Below are 17729 nucleotides of genomic sequence, written 5' to 3'. Positions count from 1 at the left end.
ACAGGTAGACTGTAGATTCCTCTGGCTAACGTTGTCTGGCATTTTCAATTATAATATCCTCCCTTCAGTTGCTTATAACTTTGCCAGACTCAATCCATTTGGACCAAAATTTCTCATGAATGGTGCATTTCCCTCAGGCTGAAGGTTTCTGGAAAGTTTCAGGTAAAATGATTTAGTCATTTCTCAGAATGAGATTAAGGGGAAATAAATTTGTTTTGCACATGTTAAAAAAATAAAATGATCATAACTGATTTGTTGAAAAGTTCTGGCACCTCCATGCTTTGGTGCAGGGACTAAAAATTTGGCAGGAAGATCACCCTAGTGTCAGCGCTGTGCCTTTTGCTGTCCCCATGAAAAATCACCCGAATTTGGCCAAATTATAAATCTCAGTTTGTATGTGCTCTGCAGAGACTTGTTAGGTCATACATCTCTGGAGATTTCATCTGCACTGAGCATGCTCCATCCCCTCATTGCTTCTACCTGTAACTGAGCTATGCATTCCCCAGGCAGTGAGGAAGAGGAGGAAGGAGGACGAGGAAACCTGACTGGGATTCAGAGAGGGAAGGTAGGAGTGGGAAAGGGAGGAGGCATGGGCAGGACTCAGGAGGAGCAAGGGCATGAATTGGGTGGAGAATAGCAGTTGGAGCAGGACAGGAGCCAAGCAGCAGGCAGGTAGGTGGGAGTCAGAGGAGACAGACATGTATGGTAGGAGCAGAAGGGAACAGGAAGAGGTTGAGGTGGGGGGAAGAGGCAGAAGGATCTGTAACCACTAGAGCACAATCCCCTATAGAACATGGAGTTGAACCCAAGAGTCCTAAGTCTCAACACTCCTTCACTGTCTAGGAAATTGCTGTGACACCACTGGCGCTTTTTGTGTCTCATCTCCTTCTAGTGGTGGGTCCACTTTCCACAGCTACCAGTTAAGTTACTCTCTTAGCTCATGTGGAGCTTCAGCAGTAGAGAACCATGCTCTGAATCTAAAGATTCCAAACTTCCTGATGACCCATGCTGGAAGCTGGTATGGTTCCACCTTATTAAACTTTTGTTTTTTCAATTTCTACTTTTATTAAAAACATAGGAAATGACATCCAAAAATATTACAGTTGCAAAGTCAAGCTCTCAGAAGTTAGGAAATGCAAGAAATAAAGGGTTGGTGTGCCCCCTCTACTCCACCCATGCGTATACATTCTGACAGTGTTTAATTACATGATCACATGCGATTGTGTCTAAAGAAACCCTCTTTCAGGGCCCAGGATGGACTTGCTCTGGAATATTAGGACCCCTCCCTCATTTGTTGCAAAAGTTTGAACTCAGGTGGTGAATGAGGCAGGGAACTCCCGGAAAACAAAGAATGGCCTCATGACTAAGGCAACTGAATTCTCCAGACTTTCTGGAGAAAAATTCTATCCCTGCTTCTGCCACAGAGTGGGCCAGTCACTTAGGGGAGGGCTACACTGTGCAGTTGTCGCCAAAACTTTTGTCTTTCGCGGGTACTTAAAAAAGTCCCCCCCGTGAAAGACAAAAGTTTTGCTGACGCAAGAGGCAGTGTGAACGCGGCTTTGCCGGCAGGATCACTGTCCTGCTGACAAAGCTTATGCCACTTGCGGGGCTGGAAGTATTTTGTCGGCAAAAGTGCCAACAAAATACCGCAAAAGAGCATTCGCACTTGTTGACTTTTACTGACAAGGCTGTATCAACACAGCCTTGTCGCTAAAAGCTCCGAAGTGTAGGCAAGCCCAGAAACTAAACTTTTCGCATGGGGAAACAGTGTGTTCCTCATTTTCTTTTGATTTGCAAAAGTGCTCAGCACTCCGAATTACAGGAGCTCTGCTCTGAATATATGAAGTGTTATAACATTCTAAGCACTCTGAAAAATCGGGCCCTAAATCTCTGAACTTCGGCATCCAGAATTAGTTGACACTTTTGACGGTTTTGGCTTTAATCCTTGGCTTCACCTCATAGGGGTGTTCTGAATATAAATTCATTAACATTTGTAAAGGACTAAGATACTACGATGAAAGCACCATAGAAAAACCCATGAGGAAATTAATAATTCTGTGTTCAGTGTGGGGTTTAGATGGTGTGCAGTAAATAATACATGGGACCACACACTGAATTATGAGGATAAAAAGAAATATTGAATAGCTCCCATTCAGTGAGGACCATCTACCATGCACACTAAATGAGGCAGAAGTTCTGTGGGAAAAAATAACATGTGAACATATAATTAAGGACTATATCATAATGCACAAGGGGGAACAATTAAGAGGGCAACCTTAATTCTGGCACCTCCTAACTTTTGAGTGCTTGACTTTGCAACCTTAACATTCTTTTAATATATATATTTTTGGGGTGAAATATAACAGTGAAATAAATACTGACCAGATAGTACCACAGATAATTGCAGAACTAGGGCCAAACTTCCTGAGCAGAACCCCTAAATGACACTCAAATATTTTGTCCTAATACCCATATTTATACATGCAAACTCCGTAATGGCACATTAAAAGGAATAATTGCATACATAAGTGTATATTTTGCATGTACAAATGAAAAATGTGCATGCATAACAGGTATGCATATAAACGGCGTGGATGCAATTTAAGCGTCCCCTTTTGAAATGTTATCCCATTATATAATTTATTACGTTAGCCTTCTAAGGCTAGAAGACTGAAAATGTCTAGTGAGAAACTAATTAAGTACAAAGTGGGCTCCAGAGGTTATTGCCCCCAAAATTGACATTTGCAATGGTGACATTTTGTTACTGGGGTGCATAATAGAGAATTGGATACCTTGTAATTAAGGCTCGGCTTAACACACTCATGCAGGGACATAAGGGGGGGAAAGACCTCTCACTTCCCTCTCTGGCCTGCCTGGATCATTGCCCAGACACTGGGTGGAGAGAGCTGAGCTGGTTCTTCCTGTGCAGGGGGTGGGCGGCGGCTGGGGAATGGTCAGAGCTTTGGTTGCACTCACCCTAACACACAAGTGAGTAGAGCTAAATTGGCTTGAGGGGAAGATGGAATATCCATACCTGGTAAAGGGTTGCAACAAACTACTCCATTCCCTTCCTTCCCCAGAGCCAGGGAGATGCAGAGGAGGAATTCTGGGCTCCTGCTGGACAGCATAGGGCTGTGCCTAAAGGTTCCATCTAGCTGCAACTGCTTTACAATGCTGGAGTGACCTTTTTTTAAACTTCAAGTATGTGAGAAATGTAGCTTTGTTTTCTGGAATATGAAAGTCTATGGCACAGGGACAGAGAGGAATTTGAGCTCTAAAATATAAAGGAATGGTACTCCAAGTATATCCCTATTGTTCAGACTTGGTTCAAGTCCATTGTAAATTAGATGTATCTAAATACACACCTAAGGGGAGTAGCTGAGTATCTAACAAAGCAAACAGGTAACAATTTACCTACCTAAAATTCTTACAATCTGATAGGAACTGTTCTACAGATTGTCCTGTTCATCCTCCCTCTCCTATTCATTACCTAGAGTGTTGATTGAGGGTAGGATATAGTTCTTAGCCTTAATATCTGATTTTTTACAATATCCATCACTTGCTAAGAAACAAAATAAAAACAATGGTTGATATTAATTTAAAACTTATGAGGTATCGTTCACTGTTTCTTAGAGGACCACAGTAACTAATGAATCCTATGCAAGAGCTACAGCAAAGCATGCTGACCCCACTGATGAGCTAATCAATTATGCTGGTACAAAACAAGGTAATAACCAAAGCAAAAGAAAACCCATGTTCTTTACAGAACCAGGAAGGAGTGGGGAGAAAGCACATTTGCCGAATCCAAATCCAACACGGCAAAACAGGTAGGGCAGTAAATTTTGTTTCAAGTTTCCAAGAAAATATTTTTAAGATTTCTACCTCCCTCCAGCCTTTAACAAAAATTAATGTTCCTCTAAGCACAGCAGCTTTATTTCCACCAACTCAAAGTGAATGAAGAAAAAACAGAGTATACAGGTAGAAGGTTTGAATAGTAGAAATTGTAATTATCCCAAATAATAGGGATATGCCATACTATAGTGTTTACAGAGTACAATATACATGCTACACCTTTATATCAGCAGTTTCTTAAATCAAGGTTTACATTCTGCTTTTAAAAAGACTGCAGCATAGCTCGCTGCTGTGTGCGCTTTGGAGAATAAAAATGATTAATTCTGCCCGTCAATGAAGTTTTTTCTTATGATTATCACAAGCCTTTGCAGCATGCAGCAAAAGAAAAATGGAAATCATTTATAGACTTATGTTAAAACCTTATTTAAAAACACATAACAATACTAATTATTAAACACCAGAAAGGATTAAATAAAAATCAGGTAAAATGCTGACTTTAAAAAATTTAAACATAGCTGCATTTAAGATAATTTTTTTTCAATGAACCATTTTACAGCTCTGGGTTAAGAAGGAATTTTTATTTCAAAATTAAAAGAAGAAAACGATGGGAAAAGAAGTAAATCAAACGGGAAATGTGTCATCTCATGTGAGCGCCAATGATGAGCTGCACATTTGAAAAGAGCAGAATGATCAATTCATCACTACAAAGCAGAAAGAAGCAGAGAGTGCCTCGAAAAAGATTTCCTTTTGGAATCACCATGGCCCAGAGTCAGCAAAAGCTTTGTACCCAGGAACCTAATGTTGTCTTTTAAACTAACAAAACTAGACTATTCTGGAAGAAAAAGAAAAAGGTAAGACTTCATCATTTAATCCCCTTCCACTTCACTGTGTATCTTCCCAGTGCTTATCTTGATACTATTTTTCTTCCCCCAACCCCCTCCCTGACAGTATGACAGTATGGATAGTTCATGCCAAATGTGCACTAATCTATATCTCAGAGTTTCTGCTTATCTCATTAGTCTGTCTCACATTCAACAGTTAGAGAACATGTAGCAAAGGAATTGCAAGGTGTTGGCAGTTGCTAGAGTGATAGAGTGTTGCAAATTCAAAATGGCACTTCCTGAACCATCTATGATTGCACACGGAACACCACAACACATACATCTGATTGTAATATTTCTACTGGCAACAATTCTAATATGCTCTTTTATTTCACCTCAGGTTTTGTGCCGAATTCTTCTCTCAGTTCCATTGCGGGTAAACCTGCCCCTGGTAATTGAGAGTAGCATTTGAGCTATTGTTTTTAATCTGATGCTAAATAAGTAATTAGCACTGACCAACTAGTCAACTTGGGGAACAAGGGCATAGCCATAGAGACGTCTTGGTGAGATCTCACCTTAGGCCCTAGTCCTGCAAGTTATCCCTGTGCTCACATAGAGCCCCACTGATCTGAGTGGGGTTCTGCTTGGTGCAGGTCTCTGTCTGCCTGGAACATTTTGTAGAATCATGACCCCTACTGAATTGCAGCTGATTTAACTGCTATTCCGTGCAGTTCTGCATTGGGCTGATAACATTTTCATCTTCCAGAATACTCTTGTTTTTCTAAAAGCCCAAACATTTTGAATAACTATTCACTTAATTAAAAGGAAAAACAAACAGTTACTGGTGTCCACCTTGGCTTGGTGCATTGTTAGGTATCTTGCCTCATTTTATTTGCTTAATAATATTTCCAAAACTAGAAACGGTTTGCATTTTAATCATAAAAATATTAACTTTCCAGACTCTTTTGTCAGTTTGTGCACTGTGAACCCACACAGGAGAATACTTTGAGAAAATAAAAATAAACTTACAAACTTTGAATGCACTTTAAGGTTCAGAAAGCAATGGGAACAAATGCATTATTTAATCATAAAAAAAATACAGACAATGTAGTGCAAAGCTGAGGAAAGAACTCAGGCTCCCAGAGGCAAAGCAGGGTGGGAGCATGGAGGGTACGACTGTTTTCAGAGCTGGACCTGTTATTAGCCTTCTCCTAATACTGCTTTTTATTAGGGAGGTGGAAAGGAGGCTGAGACCACTGGATGGTGGTAAGAACTAGCTGCAGTTTTCTCAGAAACAGTGATTTAGAGACAAGAGAAAACAAATAAGAAATCTTAGCAAAACAGGATGGAAAACTTCTAGTTTACGAACAATAAATCCTGCTAAAGTTGAAAAGAAATCCCTGGAAAAATACAGGGGCAGATCCAGCTTCCATTCAAGTCAATGACAAATTTTCTATTCACTTCAGTGGGGCAGGTTTGAGCCCCAACATTACTATGTGCTGCTTTGTTACCCTAATTCCAATCACAATATTACTCCCCCACCCTCATTAAGGGCTCATTCCAACCTTACCTGACTGGCTCATACCCTGTTTTTGTTATTTTGGCTCAACAATGCTTGTAACCTTTTAAAATTACTCAGAATAACTGCCAAGTGCAGTAGCACTTACCCTGAGGTAGTTGAGGGTGAAGTTAGTCAGACCCATTCGGGTGATGTTTTTGGACAGCTGCTCTAGCACCTGAGGGTCTTGTGCCTAAGTAGGAAGGAAACAAGGAAATTGGCACTTTGCTTTTGGTTTGTTTTTTGAGGGGGGAAATCACTCTTGTGGAAAAATTACATTTCAAGGCTAGAATTAAAATTTAAATAAATAAAATCACTCCAGAGGTCTTTTACTGGATTTGTAATATTAAGCAATACCAATTTGTTATAAGACAAAGTCCCTTTCAGATGGTCTTTCTATAAATCCCTCCACTGCTCCAGCTCATCTTAAAAGCTAAATGCATTTATATAAAATTACTATTATATATATTATATTAGCACCTGGAGACCCTAACTGAGATTGGGACCCCAGTGTGACCCCACTGTACAAAAGACATAGTATGAGACAGTGACCATCCTGTAATCTTTTCATATCACATTTTTCTAAATACACAACTCTTGCTTTAAGTGATTAACCCAGTTGTGCAAACTCTCATTTACTTTCATAGAATATCAGGGTTGGAAGGGACCTCAGGAGGTCATCTAGTCCAACTCCCTGCTCAAAGAAGGACCAATCCCCAGACAGATTTTTTGCCCCAGTTCCACATGGCCCCCTCAAGGATTGAACTCACAATCCTGAGTTTAGCAGGCCAATGCTCAAACCACTGAGCTATCCCTTTCATGAGGGGTCTGTGTCACAGGGCTTGTAGGATCAGGCCACAGACTAGAAGATCTTCTGGTAGGGATTGAGAGTTAGATTTTCAAAGGTATTTAGAAGCCTAAAGGTGCAGATAGGCGATTAGTGGGATTTTTACCTACTTAGGTGCTTCTGAAAATCTCACTAGGTGCCTATCTGTATATTTAGACATCTAAATACCTTTGAAAATCTGGGCCTGTATCCTTAAAATCTTTATGGCCCTAATCCTGCAGTTCACTGTGTGCAGTTGGAACCCCATTGACTTCAGTATTTGTACAGGGCCACTGGACTTTGCAGAGCCCAGCTGACACATAGAAGATACTGCTGGGTGGAGAGAGAGTGAGCTAGAGGGTTCCCGGGAGCTGCAGTTCCCAGCATGCCCTGAGGGAAGGAGAGGGCAGCATGCAGAAAACTCCGTGCAAGCCTGGGACCGAGCATCAAGCTGTTTCTTCCTCTGGATTCCTGGGCTCTGGGGGATGGAGGGAGATGGGTGTCTGGGCAAGGGGAGCCTCACGGTTGGGCTCTGGGGAGGAGGGGGTTCAGGTGTATTGGCTGGGGGAGGCCTGGCAGGTGGGCTCTGGGGGGGAGGGGTTGTGGGTGTCTGGCTCCCTCCTGTGGGGAGGGGGAAAACAAGAACTGGGTTGTCATTGGGGTTTCTTTAACTCTCTTCTCCTAGAGGGATTTTTGTGTGTGTCTGTATTGTTACAGACATGCTTGCTGACAGGTATTTTGAAACAAATTACCAAAATAATTGAAACTGGCATGATTATGTAGTGTTATTTTGACAAATAAGATTTTCAGAATTTTGCAGAATTTTAAAATATTGTGCATAAAATTTTTAATTTTCTGGTGCCGAATTTTTATTTTTTGGTGCAGAATGCCCCCAGGAGTAACAATGTAAAAGTACTCTGGAATTCTGGTTCATGTCATTACAGAGAAGGGGCTTTCAATGTGAAAATAAGATCTGGATTCAGGTTGCAAAGTTTTGGTTTGGGCCCATCCCTACCAAAAATGTGTGTATGTATGTATTTGCTATCTCCTGTAAGTATAAAAATCAGCTTTCACATTTAGGGACCAAATTCTTCTCTCAGCTAGTGATGAAAGCCCACTGACTTCAGTGGAGTTGCATCAATATAAATGAAAGCGGACTTTGGCCCCAAATCTTTGTCATGCAACCCACAACGACAAAATGGGATTCAAGAAAAAATGTATTAGAGTGAAGTGAAAAATAACTGTGAAAATATAGTTACAATACAGCCTTACACAAAACACTGAGAAACAGGGGAGAGTGATGAAAGAAAGGCTTATAAATTAATGCGGTTGCAGTCAGAACAAAATATTTATAGTTAATTGCCTGGGCTGTGAAATTTGCTGGAGTTCTTTAAAAATATAATCTCATCTCTTTGCATTAGGTCAAATGAAAAAAGGATTACTTACATGCATGGCTAGAATGCTGCGTGGAATTAATTCTCTGTACTGTCTAATGGTAAAGTGCCATGTTTTTATTCTCATAAGATCATCAAAGGTAAACTCCAAGATAAGACGCCCTTCTGTGCATACCTAGGATTAATAAAACACATGAAATAAAATCTTCCAGGAAATCTGTGCAGAATTACAATATTCTCACTCATTTAAACTAAACTCCAAAATATCGTCGGTATTTTAGTGTTCATTGTCATTGGGTTAATTGTTTCCCCTTCTCTAGAAAAAGAATTAGGGAAAGAAACTTCACAGGGAAGATAACAACTTATTATACTCTAGATTTTATAGCATTGTGTGTACTAAAACTTATTTATTGCACCATTTTGTTTCCCTTTTTAATCACCACGGCTAATTAATGATACTAAACCTTTCAGCATAGGTGACTGTTGTGCATACTTGATGTCAAGCTGCTGAGCCAGTCGTTCCCAACCTTTTAAAGTTTGATCCTCCCTACTAATGGATTAATGTATAAATGCTCCATTTGCATCCACTAGCAGTGCATAATGCCCCAGCATGGTTGCTGTCAATACTCATTTTTCTGTTCTTTTTTTCTTGTTGTCTTTTTTCCAAGTGCTTCCTCCCCACATATACACCCCCTTTTTATTTTTAATCTAGTTTTCTTCTCTCATTTTCTTTCTCTTTTATCAGCTGCCTATCCCACAGATTTGCCACTAACCAGAAAGCTACATGCAGGTGTCCCTGGGTCTGCACTGGTAGCTCCATGGACTATTGAAGCTGAGTATTGTGGGAGTAAAGAAGAGACACTTAGACCAGTATGCCAATGCCTGATCTTGTAGCTCTGTACATGTGAGTTGCCCCCCACAGTCAGATAATTCATATTGTACTGTGAAGGATGCTGTATTAGAAAAGCGAGGGGGTGGGTGGGCAGGTAGAAGGATGGGTAAATGCAGTTGGGTACTGCAGGAGAAGGGAGAGGAAGTGGCTGGCTTTTATACAGCTGCCCACAGCTTGATCTGTGAGCAGTGAAGTATCTGAGTATCATGCGGCAGTAATGCATTCAGTCTTGTTGAGGGTGCCAAATGCACTCCTTGCATGGTGCCCTGGCTAGTGGATCTCTGAAGCATTGTACACATTAGCAGCACTGGAAACTCTTTTTAAAAAACTGGTTATGAATTTAGTCTCAAAGCTCCTGTTAGGAGTTAGTATGACTGAGGGAACCTGCAGTGAAAGAAATAATGAAAAGAGAGAGACAGTAATTAGTGAAATGTTCTTACAGTACTGTACACAGACAATTAGATAACAATCTTCCATTAAAAAAAGACACATTGCAACTTTAATCAAATAATAGCTCAATTAAATAAAACAAATTGTAATGCCAGTTTGCTAGTTAGTCTGTTTGCACGTTGGTGTGACCACCAGACCCAGGTTTATTTCGTTTGTGGTTTTGCAGTGTGTATTTTTTCTGATTAACTACTCATTTGATGCTGGTGTCTCCTCACAGTTTGACCTGCTTTAGCATAGTGTTCAAAACCACTTAGACTAGGCTACCAGGGATATTGTGCAGGCAAAATATTGTAGGCCTAGGAAAGAAAGACTTGTTAATAAGTTCTGGGTTCTCTTATTCACTGTACCTCAGTCATGCATTCAGTTTTGTATAGCTGATGGCCTATATCGAGGATTCATTCCCTCACTTGACTTTGATGTTCTCATTATCTTCATACTAAGATTAAAAATTTCACACACACGACTCTAATACTCTAATGTGAGATAGCTGAGCCTATCAATATTACTGTACTGTGGTCAAGGATCCTGGTTATTGCCCAGTTAATATTAAACTACATCAGGTTTATAATAATTTCTTATAATAATAGCCCATACTCTCCCAAATATGCCTTCTTTGAAATGTTAAGAAATACAGCTCTCCATAGACTTTATTTTATGTGCACATGTTAACAAATGGTCACAGAAAAGCTGCAACACATACCTCATATCATTGGCAACATTTTACACATCTTATAAAGGAATTTAATTTTCCCCTGTACAAAAGAATTTCAGGTATTGCTTCTAATCAATAAAATTAATGTAGTTCTTACTTGAAGTTGGCCTCTTTTTTTTTTTTTAAAGAAAAGGTGTCTTTCCCACAGAATCCAAAATCAAAAGAGTCTCCAATTAAGAAAACATTTTCTGTTGTGCTGAATTCATGTTACCTTACTGTGAGCTCTGACATTTTGTTTCTGTGGTAACCAAAATCAGCTGATTAGTTGGCATGGCAACAGAAAAGATGTAATCCCAGCAGACACACTCTAATCAATGCCCCCAGCACAGATGGTCTCCGGAGGATCAACAAGAAAGAGGCTGGCAGGCATTCAGTATATCACGTGGTAGCTCTAGACTAGGCCAGGAAAAAGAAAACTAAAAAAGAACATTTCTCAAACTAACCAATAGCTTTTTAACCCCTTCCTTGCATTGATTAATTGTAGGCTATTCAACGGGTTGCACCCATGAAAAATGACCTCAAAATTGCTTTCTATTGGATAGAATGTAGTTTTTCTAAAATAAAAAATCTTTTCTTCCCTTTTCAGCCCATATTAATAGATCATTTCTCAAACCTGTTCCTTTACTTGAAAAGCAGTCTAAAGCTTATATGAATACATACAATTAGTAAGATTATTTACTCAGTAAGACTTAAAAAGATAAAGTGAGCTTTAGTGTTATACTTGTGAAGTATGGATGATTGAGTCATTGTCAACTGCAGAGAAAAATGTATTTTTATTATAGCGATATGTGCATGTAGTCTATTACCATTTTTAGTAGAACTGATCTCATAAATAAAGTTCATTTATGTGAGGCTATTGGGAAATACAAAAATCACTAGCACTAAAAAACAGCTCAACTACCATATAAAGTTTGAGTATAAGTAAATTACAAGAGTCTGGGTTAATTCTGTGAGAGCATTGCTTCCACTATGTGAAGGGGAAAAAAAATTAAAATCCAAACACCAAGGTGAATTCACATGGTCGCTTGGATGTTTAGAACCTGATTTTACTATCACAGAAGTCAGTGGCAAAACTGTTAACTGGAACCTTTAATCCTGAACATGAATTTCCCTTCTTTTATTAGTTTTAATTCACCCCCTGAACGTTATTAAAATATTTCTATTAATTTATTTCCTTTGGATTTTATTAAAAATGTAGCATTTACTTCTTTGTTCAGTAAGATATTTAAGCACTTGGGTAACTTTAAGCAGGTTAATAACCCCCCCATTGAAGTCAGTTTTGACTACTTGCACTTAAAGTCAAGTATATGCTTAAGTACCTGGCTTAAAAAAGAGAAAAAAATGACTAATCTCACATTTACGCAGTACTATCTAATAAGTTGACCTAAGCAGGAAAATATAAAAATGCATAGCATGTGGATCATTGATGCAACAGATGATCAAACCTCTATCAGGACTGTTCCAGACTATTGTAATAAAACTACTTAGAGAATTTTTAGCTTACAGACTGTTCATCAGACCAAAGTGGGTGCTAAACAACAGCAGTGTGCTTGATGTGTTTGAATACTAAAAATGTTTACAACAGAGTCACTAAAGGAAGGAAAAACCTTACTCAACCAAATTCTGACACGGTGTTAAGTGGGTGAATTAAATTTAATGTAGTTACACATGTTACATGAGGTTTGACTTTTGTCCACTGTACCCAGGCCACAAGGATATAGTTCTGCCATTACATGTGCTGGGTCCTTATTGACTTCACTGGGGGTTGTGCATGCACCTTAGAGAGCAAAATTTGGTTCCATCTCACTTTCGAACATGCCAAGCAGTGTTACTCTTTTCTCCTTTATTCTACATTCTAAAGGAGTTTTATTAAGAACAATAATGGTTTAATTGTAAAAACATAAAAAAACAATTTAAGTTTTTTCCTGAAGCTAAGTTTATACTTTCTATTGAGGTATAGAGATTTACATTAGACTCCTCAACAGACTTTCACTATTGGAGTGTGTATGGTGTCACTAAGACTCCAATTTTGCGAATCTTTGCAAGATTGAGACCAAACTGCCATCACATGTATGGAGTGCTTATCTTGAAATAGATGTGATCTGTATATATTCAGCCCAAGACAGATTTTGGTCCTTAGTAGCGTTCCACCTTTTTTTTTTTCTTTTTTTTTTGGTATCAGCTGGATACTATTTCCCCCTCTGAAGGAACAGCGCTGTAGTACAGTGTGCTGACAACGCAAAACAAATGTGTTCAATCAGCAAAAGTATTTATTGAATGCTAGAGATTCCAAAGGAAGGGTTCCAAAAAACTGCTTCTCTGTGTAATATTGCATTAAACCAGCTGACCCGTGTTCTGCCCTTTGGCCAACTGTGTCACAAAGCGGAGAAAAATCATGGAAATGACACAAATGTTGTTCGAGTGCCATTCAGAAGGGACAAGTAGCTACACTATAGCTTCCCTTCCACTGCACATAGCCAAACATCTAGCCATGGCTGCAATATGCAAGCTCTTCATTGGCCAGGTGGTGAGGAGGGGTCATCTAGGAACAGCTGGTTTACTTGGCATGCTTCCTTCTCTTTGTGGGGCAAATTTTTGATGCAATACATGCATCATAAACTCAGAGCCCCAGTAACTTGAGTTGGTTGGAATGTTTCAGTAAAGCGCTTGAGTGTTTTTGTGTTTTGTTTTCATTCCGTGGAATAGACCCAAATGTTGAAACCTCAGAATTGTTCTCAAAATAAAATTCTTGTTTTCTGGCCAACCCTACCAGTAACTCAATCTCAATGTCCTTTCATAGAATCATAGACTATCAGGGTTGGAAGGGACCCCAGGAGATCATCTAGTCCAACCCCCTGATCAAAGCAGGACCTATTCCCAATTAAATAATCCAACAGATTTTTGCTCCATATCCCTAAATGGTCCCCCCTCAAGGATTGAGCTCACAATCCTGGGTTTAGCAGGCCAATGCTCAAACTACTGAGTTATCCCTCCCCCTTTAACTACTGTGAAAGAGGTATGTGAATATGGCAGGCAAGAAGTCAATGCAATCTGATGGAACAAGTTCTACATGATCTGATGGAACAAGTTCTACCATGCCATGAATACCCTAGAAATGCTCAGTCATCACAATGCCAGTGGCCTATATTCTCTGCCTACATTAGAACCTCACCAATACTACATGCCAGTGAGGAACATAGAACAGGTTTAACTGTTCCCTAAAGGCTCGGATACATTTCATCAGTCCCCCTCCCTCTTGCACTTTTCTCCATTCAAAGAGTAGGAGTTAGCCATCTGAGGATGCATAAAAATGAGAATAAAGGCTAAATAAGCAAAGCATGTATTTCCAGTTTCACTAACCACAGTTTGCGGTCATTCTTCATTTCAAGTGTGTCATTTAATTCCATAAGATTTTTATTTTATTTTAATTTGGTATATCTAATTGCTTTTCTGCCTGTTTAGTCTTGTTTATATAAGTATAATGCATCCTATTTAATTATGTGATTTAGCTGCAAGACTGGAAGGGGCCAAAGCATGAAGAAAATTCAATCTTCAATCAGACGTGGTGGACACCTATTTAGAACCTGATCCAAAGACTGCTGAAATCACTGTGAATCATTCCTTTGACTTCAATGCGCTTTGGATCAGGCTCTATTGTATTAAAGCACCAGCTGTTCTGAGACTTCCCAGTCCCCAATGGGTAAAATATCTAAATAAAGCATGTGAACCAAAATGTAGCAACAATGTGATGATTCTCTGTTGTTTTAAAATTAAGATGAGATAAAGTACACAGGCAGCTGAAACTTAGTTCCTATAAGTTTGGTGGCTGTGATGGCTTAGTTTTATGTGCCTTCTCTTGCAAAACTTCCTTTGAAGACTGCAAAAGATGCCCACAAAGTTTTCCAGTTAGGTAACAAATAATAATAATACAAAATATAAAGGGATGAAAGTGCTTGGAGGCATTAGAAATCAACAAAGCCTTTCAGAAAAACCCAGTAATAATACTCCCTGAAAAACACACACACATACACAAAACACAAAATGTTTTACTGAATCTTTCCTGTTACCTTGGTAAACATGGGTTTTCCATGCTGGGTGACCATGGTGCACTGATCACAGTCCACTGTGATAGATGAGTTGTGGTATGACTCTTTTGAGTGCTTGAGAATGTAATACAGGTCTGTTACACCTCCTTCAAAGACAGTGCTAAAATAACGAGGAATTAGGGTCCTTCCAATGGCTGTGGGGAAAATACAAAGCAAAAATCAACAAATACTCTAGGTTATAACAAACACAACATCAATGTTTTTAAGTGAAACTTTCATTTGAAGAATATAATACATATTCTCAGAGAGCTACAGAACTAGAGTCTCCACCTGCTGCCATTGAAATCAATGGAAAGCCTATTCTCTTCAGTAGGTATGGACCTCAGTTTGTATAGCTTTTTTATACAGTTGGTGAACTAGCTTCTTTCTTCCTGAAGTTTTGGAGATTCTTGTAGATGTTCAAAGGTTATTACTACACAGGAGCCATGCTGGGTAAATCTTGTCTGAAACTTGGATGCTATATCCCATTTCCATAAATAAATGTGTAAATAAAACCAGAGCATATGTGTGCTTATGCAAATACAGGCACGCACGGAAACATATAACTCTTTATGCATAGAGTACGTACACATATATATTAATACAGTATATACAATATATATGTATAGCTAATATAGTCTGTTGAATGGAGTGAGAACTATAGGAGGAAAACAAAAACCCTGCGATTTAAAGACAGTGGGATGCAATATATAAATCCACAGGCTAATAGCACAGAGATCTCTTTTTCAATTCAAATGGAAATAGTTGCCTATATAAGGTAATCTAAAATGGCTGAAGATGCATACGGGGTAAGTCTGCACTGTGATACAAGACCTGCGCTGCGGCTGGCCCAGGTCAGCTGACTTGGGCTCGTGGGGCTTGGGCTGCAGAGTTATAAAACTGCAGTGCAGATGCTCCAGCTCTAGCTGGAACCCAGGCTCTGAGACCCCAGCTGACCTGGTCTCTGAGACTCAGTGCCGCAGGGTTTTTATTGCAGTGTAGATATACCCTGTCCATGGATATGAACTGTATGTGAAGAAAAATTTGACCAATAGAGCAGCCTTCGTTTGTTTTTTAAAACCCAACTCATAGATTCAAGGGACAAACCCTGCAACCCTTGGAAACAATTTCCATTGAATTCGCATCACTGAAATCAATGGCAGTTTTGAAGAAGGACTGCAGGACTTAGCTCACAATAAATAAATAAATAAACAAGCTCTGAATGTTTTTCACTTGCACAGAGCAGTAGCAGTAATCGAAATCAAAGGGAAATGTGTTATGTGCAATTGATGTTTTCCTGCTCCATTTTTGCAGACAGTTTGGCTGCCATCAACAACTTAAAACACCAAGACAACATTTTAGGAATAGGTACTTTATGAACAGATCAATATTGTATTTTTAGAATGACTTAATAATACTTTGAACTTACAATATATTATGTTTTTCACCTGAAAAATGTTTTGCAAATATTAATTAATCCTCAACATTCCTGTGTCTATACTCCTGTGTGGCAGTAGGTAAAGATTAACTCCTTCATGTAGAGGGAAAACCAAGAGAGGTTAAGTGACTTAGTCTACCCCAATAGAGGAGTCAGTATCAGAGCACAGATTAGAACTCATTAATTCCTAGCTCAGACCACTGAGTTCATGTCTCTCTGTCTTGTTCTGTATGTTTTGAGGGTAATTTTTAAAAATGCACTTCCTTTGGAGTTCTGCCTGCATAAGAACTAAGGAATTTATATATCTGAGAGTGGGGATTGGGAATTAAAAAGTCTGACACTTTATAGATGAGCAGTTTTGTGGAAGTAGTGTAGGTCTTTCCACATTACTTTAAAAAATATCATATATAGCTGTCTCAGCCAATTTAATTGTGCCAGAAAATCCCAGGGTTTAATAAATCTCTCTTTATTTTCTATATTATAATAATATAACAGTACAATAGACACGTATAGAAAATAGACAAGGGTTTCCTAAAAGTTTTTGCTGAGATATGGAATTTTAACATGGCTATGAATGCTTTATATTACATTGAAGTTTTACGTGTAATTTATAAATCTATACTGAAGTCTCTGGATATAGCTGACAAGTCAATGTATAATTTGAACAATTATTCTACCATACAAGCCCCCATAAAAAACTCACCTATGCATTAACTATGTATTAATTTACTATAGTCTTTTAATTTAATTAGAGAAACTAAAGTTCAGTGAATCAGCAGAAGACTTTTCTAAAGCTTTAAGTAACAATTTCCTATGTTGCTCAGTATGGTATATTGTAAAATGAGAAATTTATCCATCAAGTTAATTTCTCGTTCCCCTAAGGCTAATTAGGACAAATTAAGTTTCCTGCTAATCATCCTGAGCAGTTACTGCCTGATATGAAAATCTAGGATTTCTACTGATTGCAGTAAATGTATATTCACGTTACTTGTGCAGTGCATGAATATCATGAACATATTTTAAATGGAGTTTAAAATAATTTGATAGGTGGTTCCCAAAATGGTCTGGTCACATGGTGCTGGCTTTCCTCCTTGCTTCCAGCTGCTGAAACACATTAAAGAAAGCTAGATATGTATTGAATACTTTCCTGTTATTACTTTTACACATAAACAATGGCTGTGATTGCCACAGGGATATTATGCAGCTGTGCATGGAAGAGTGGGGGTTTCCACAATCATGAATGGGAAAGGAGGTGTCCCCATGACTATCTCTCTATAAAGATGTGCCCCATTCTGTGAAGGAGCATGAAAACCCTTTTGCAGTATGGTGTCTGTATTTAAACACAGCACACATGCAAGCACACACACACATTTTACATCTATAAAACCAAAACTAACCAAAACGAATGCTCAAATTGAACAAAAATCCTAAACAGGTTTTCATCACTTGGAAAGGTGCACCTAGAATTGGGGTGCATAGGGAGGGTCAATACAAAAAATTAATTGAGCACCATCCATACTGTGCACTGAGTGAGGCAGGAGTTCTGTGGAAAAAATAGTATGTGATCATGTAATTAAAGATAAGGGGGATGAATAAAGGTTGCACAGGAAACCTTAATTCTGACATTTCCTAAGTTTCAAGTGCTTGATTTTGCAACTTGATTAATGTTCTTTTAATGTAGGTTTTTGTGCATAATTTCCT

At 38.8% G+C, this 17729-nt stretch overlaps 1 protein-coding gene across 14 annotated transcripts in view; it reads right to left on the bottom strand.

Moving 5' to 3' along the window:
• Nucleotides 1-17729, bottom strand: part of LDB2 (LIM domain binding 2) — a 273724-nt gene that overhangs the window by 44139 nt on the left and 211856 nt on the right. For all 14 annotated transcript variants that reach the window (XM_039541716.1, XM_039541715.1, XM_039541714.1 and 11 more), the window contains 3 exons: nt 14573-14745; nt 8504-8626; nt 6341-6424 (listed from right to left, as the gene is read on the bottom strand). In XM_039541716.1, the coding sequence (XP_039397650.1) occupies nt 6341-6424; nt 8504-8626; nt 14573-14745 (380 nt within the window). The remainder of the gene's footprint in view (nt 1-6340; nt 6425-8503; nt 8627-14572; nt 14746-17729) is intronic.

Source organism: Mauremys reevesii, linkage group 5 (assembly GCF_016161935.1).
Source record: "Mauremys reevesii isolate NIE-2019 linkage group 5, ASM1616193v1, whole genome shotgun sequence".
Lineage (NCBI taxonomy): Eukaryota > Metazoa > Chordata > Testudines > Geoemydidae > Mauremys > Mauremys reevesii.
Note: the sequence above shows the minus strand (reverse complement) of the source record. Positions and strands in the feature narration are given on the sequence as shown.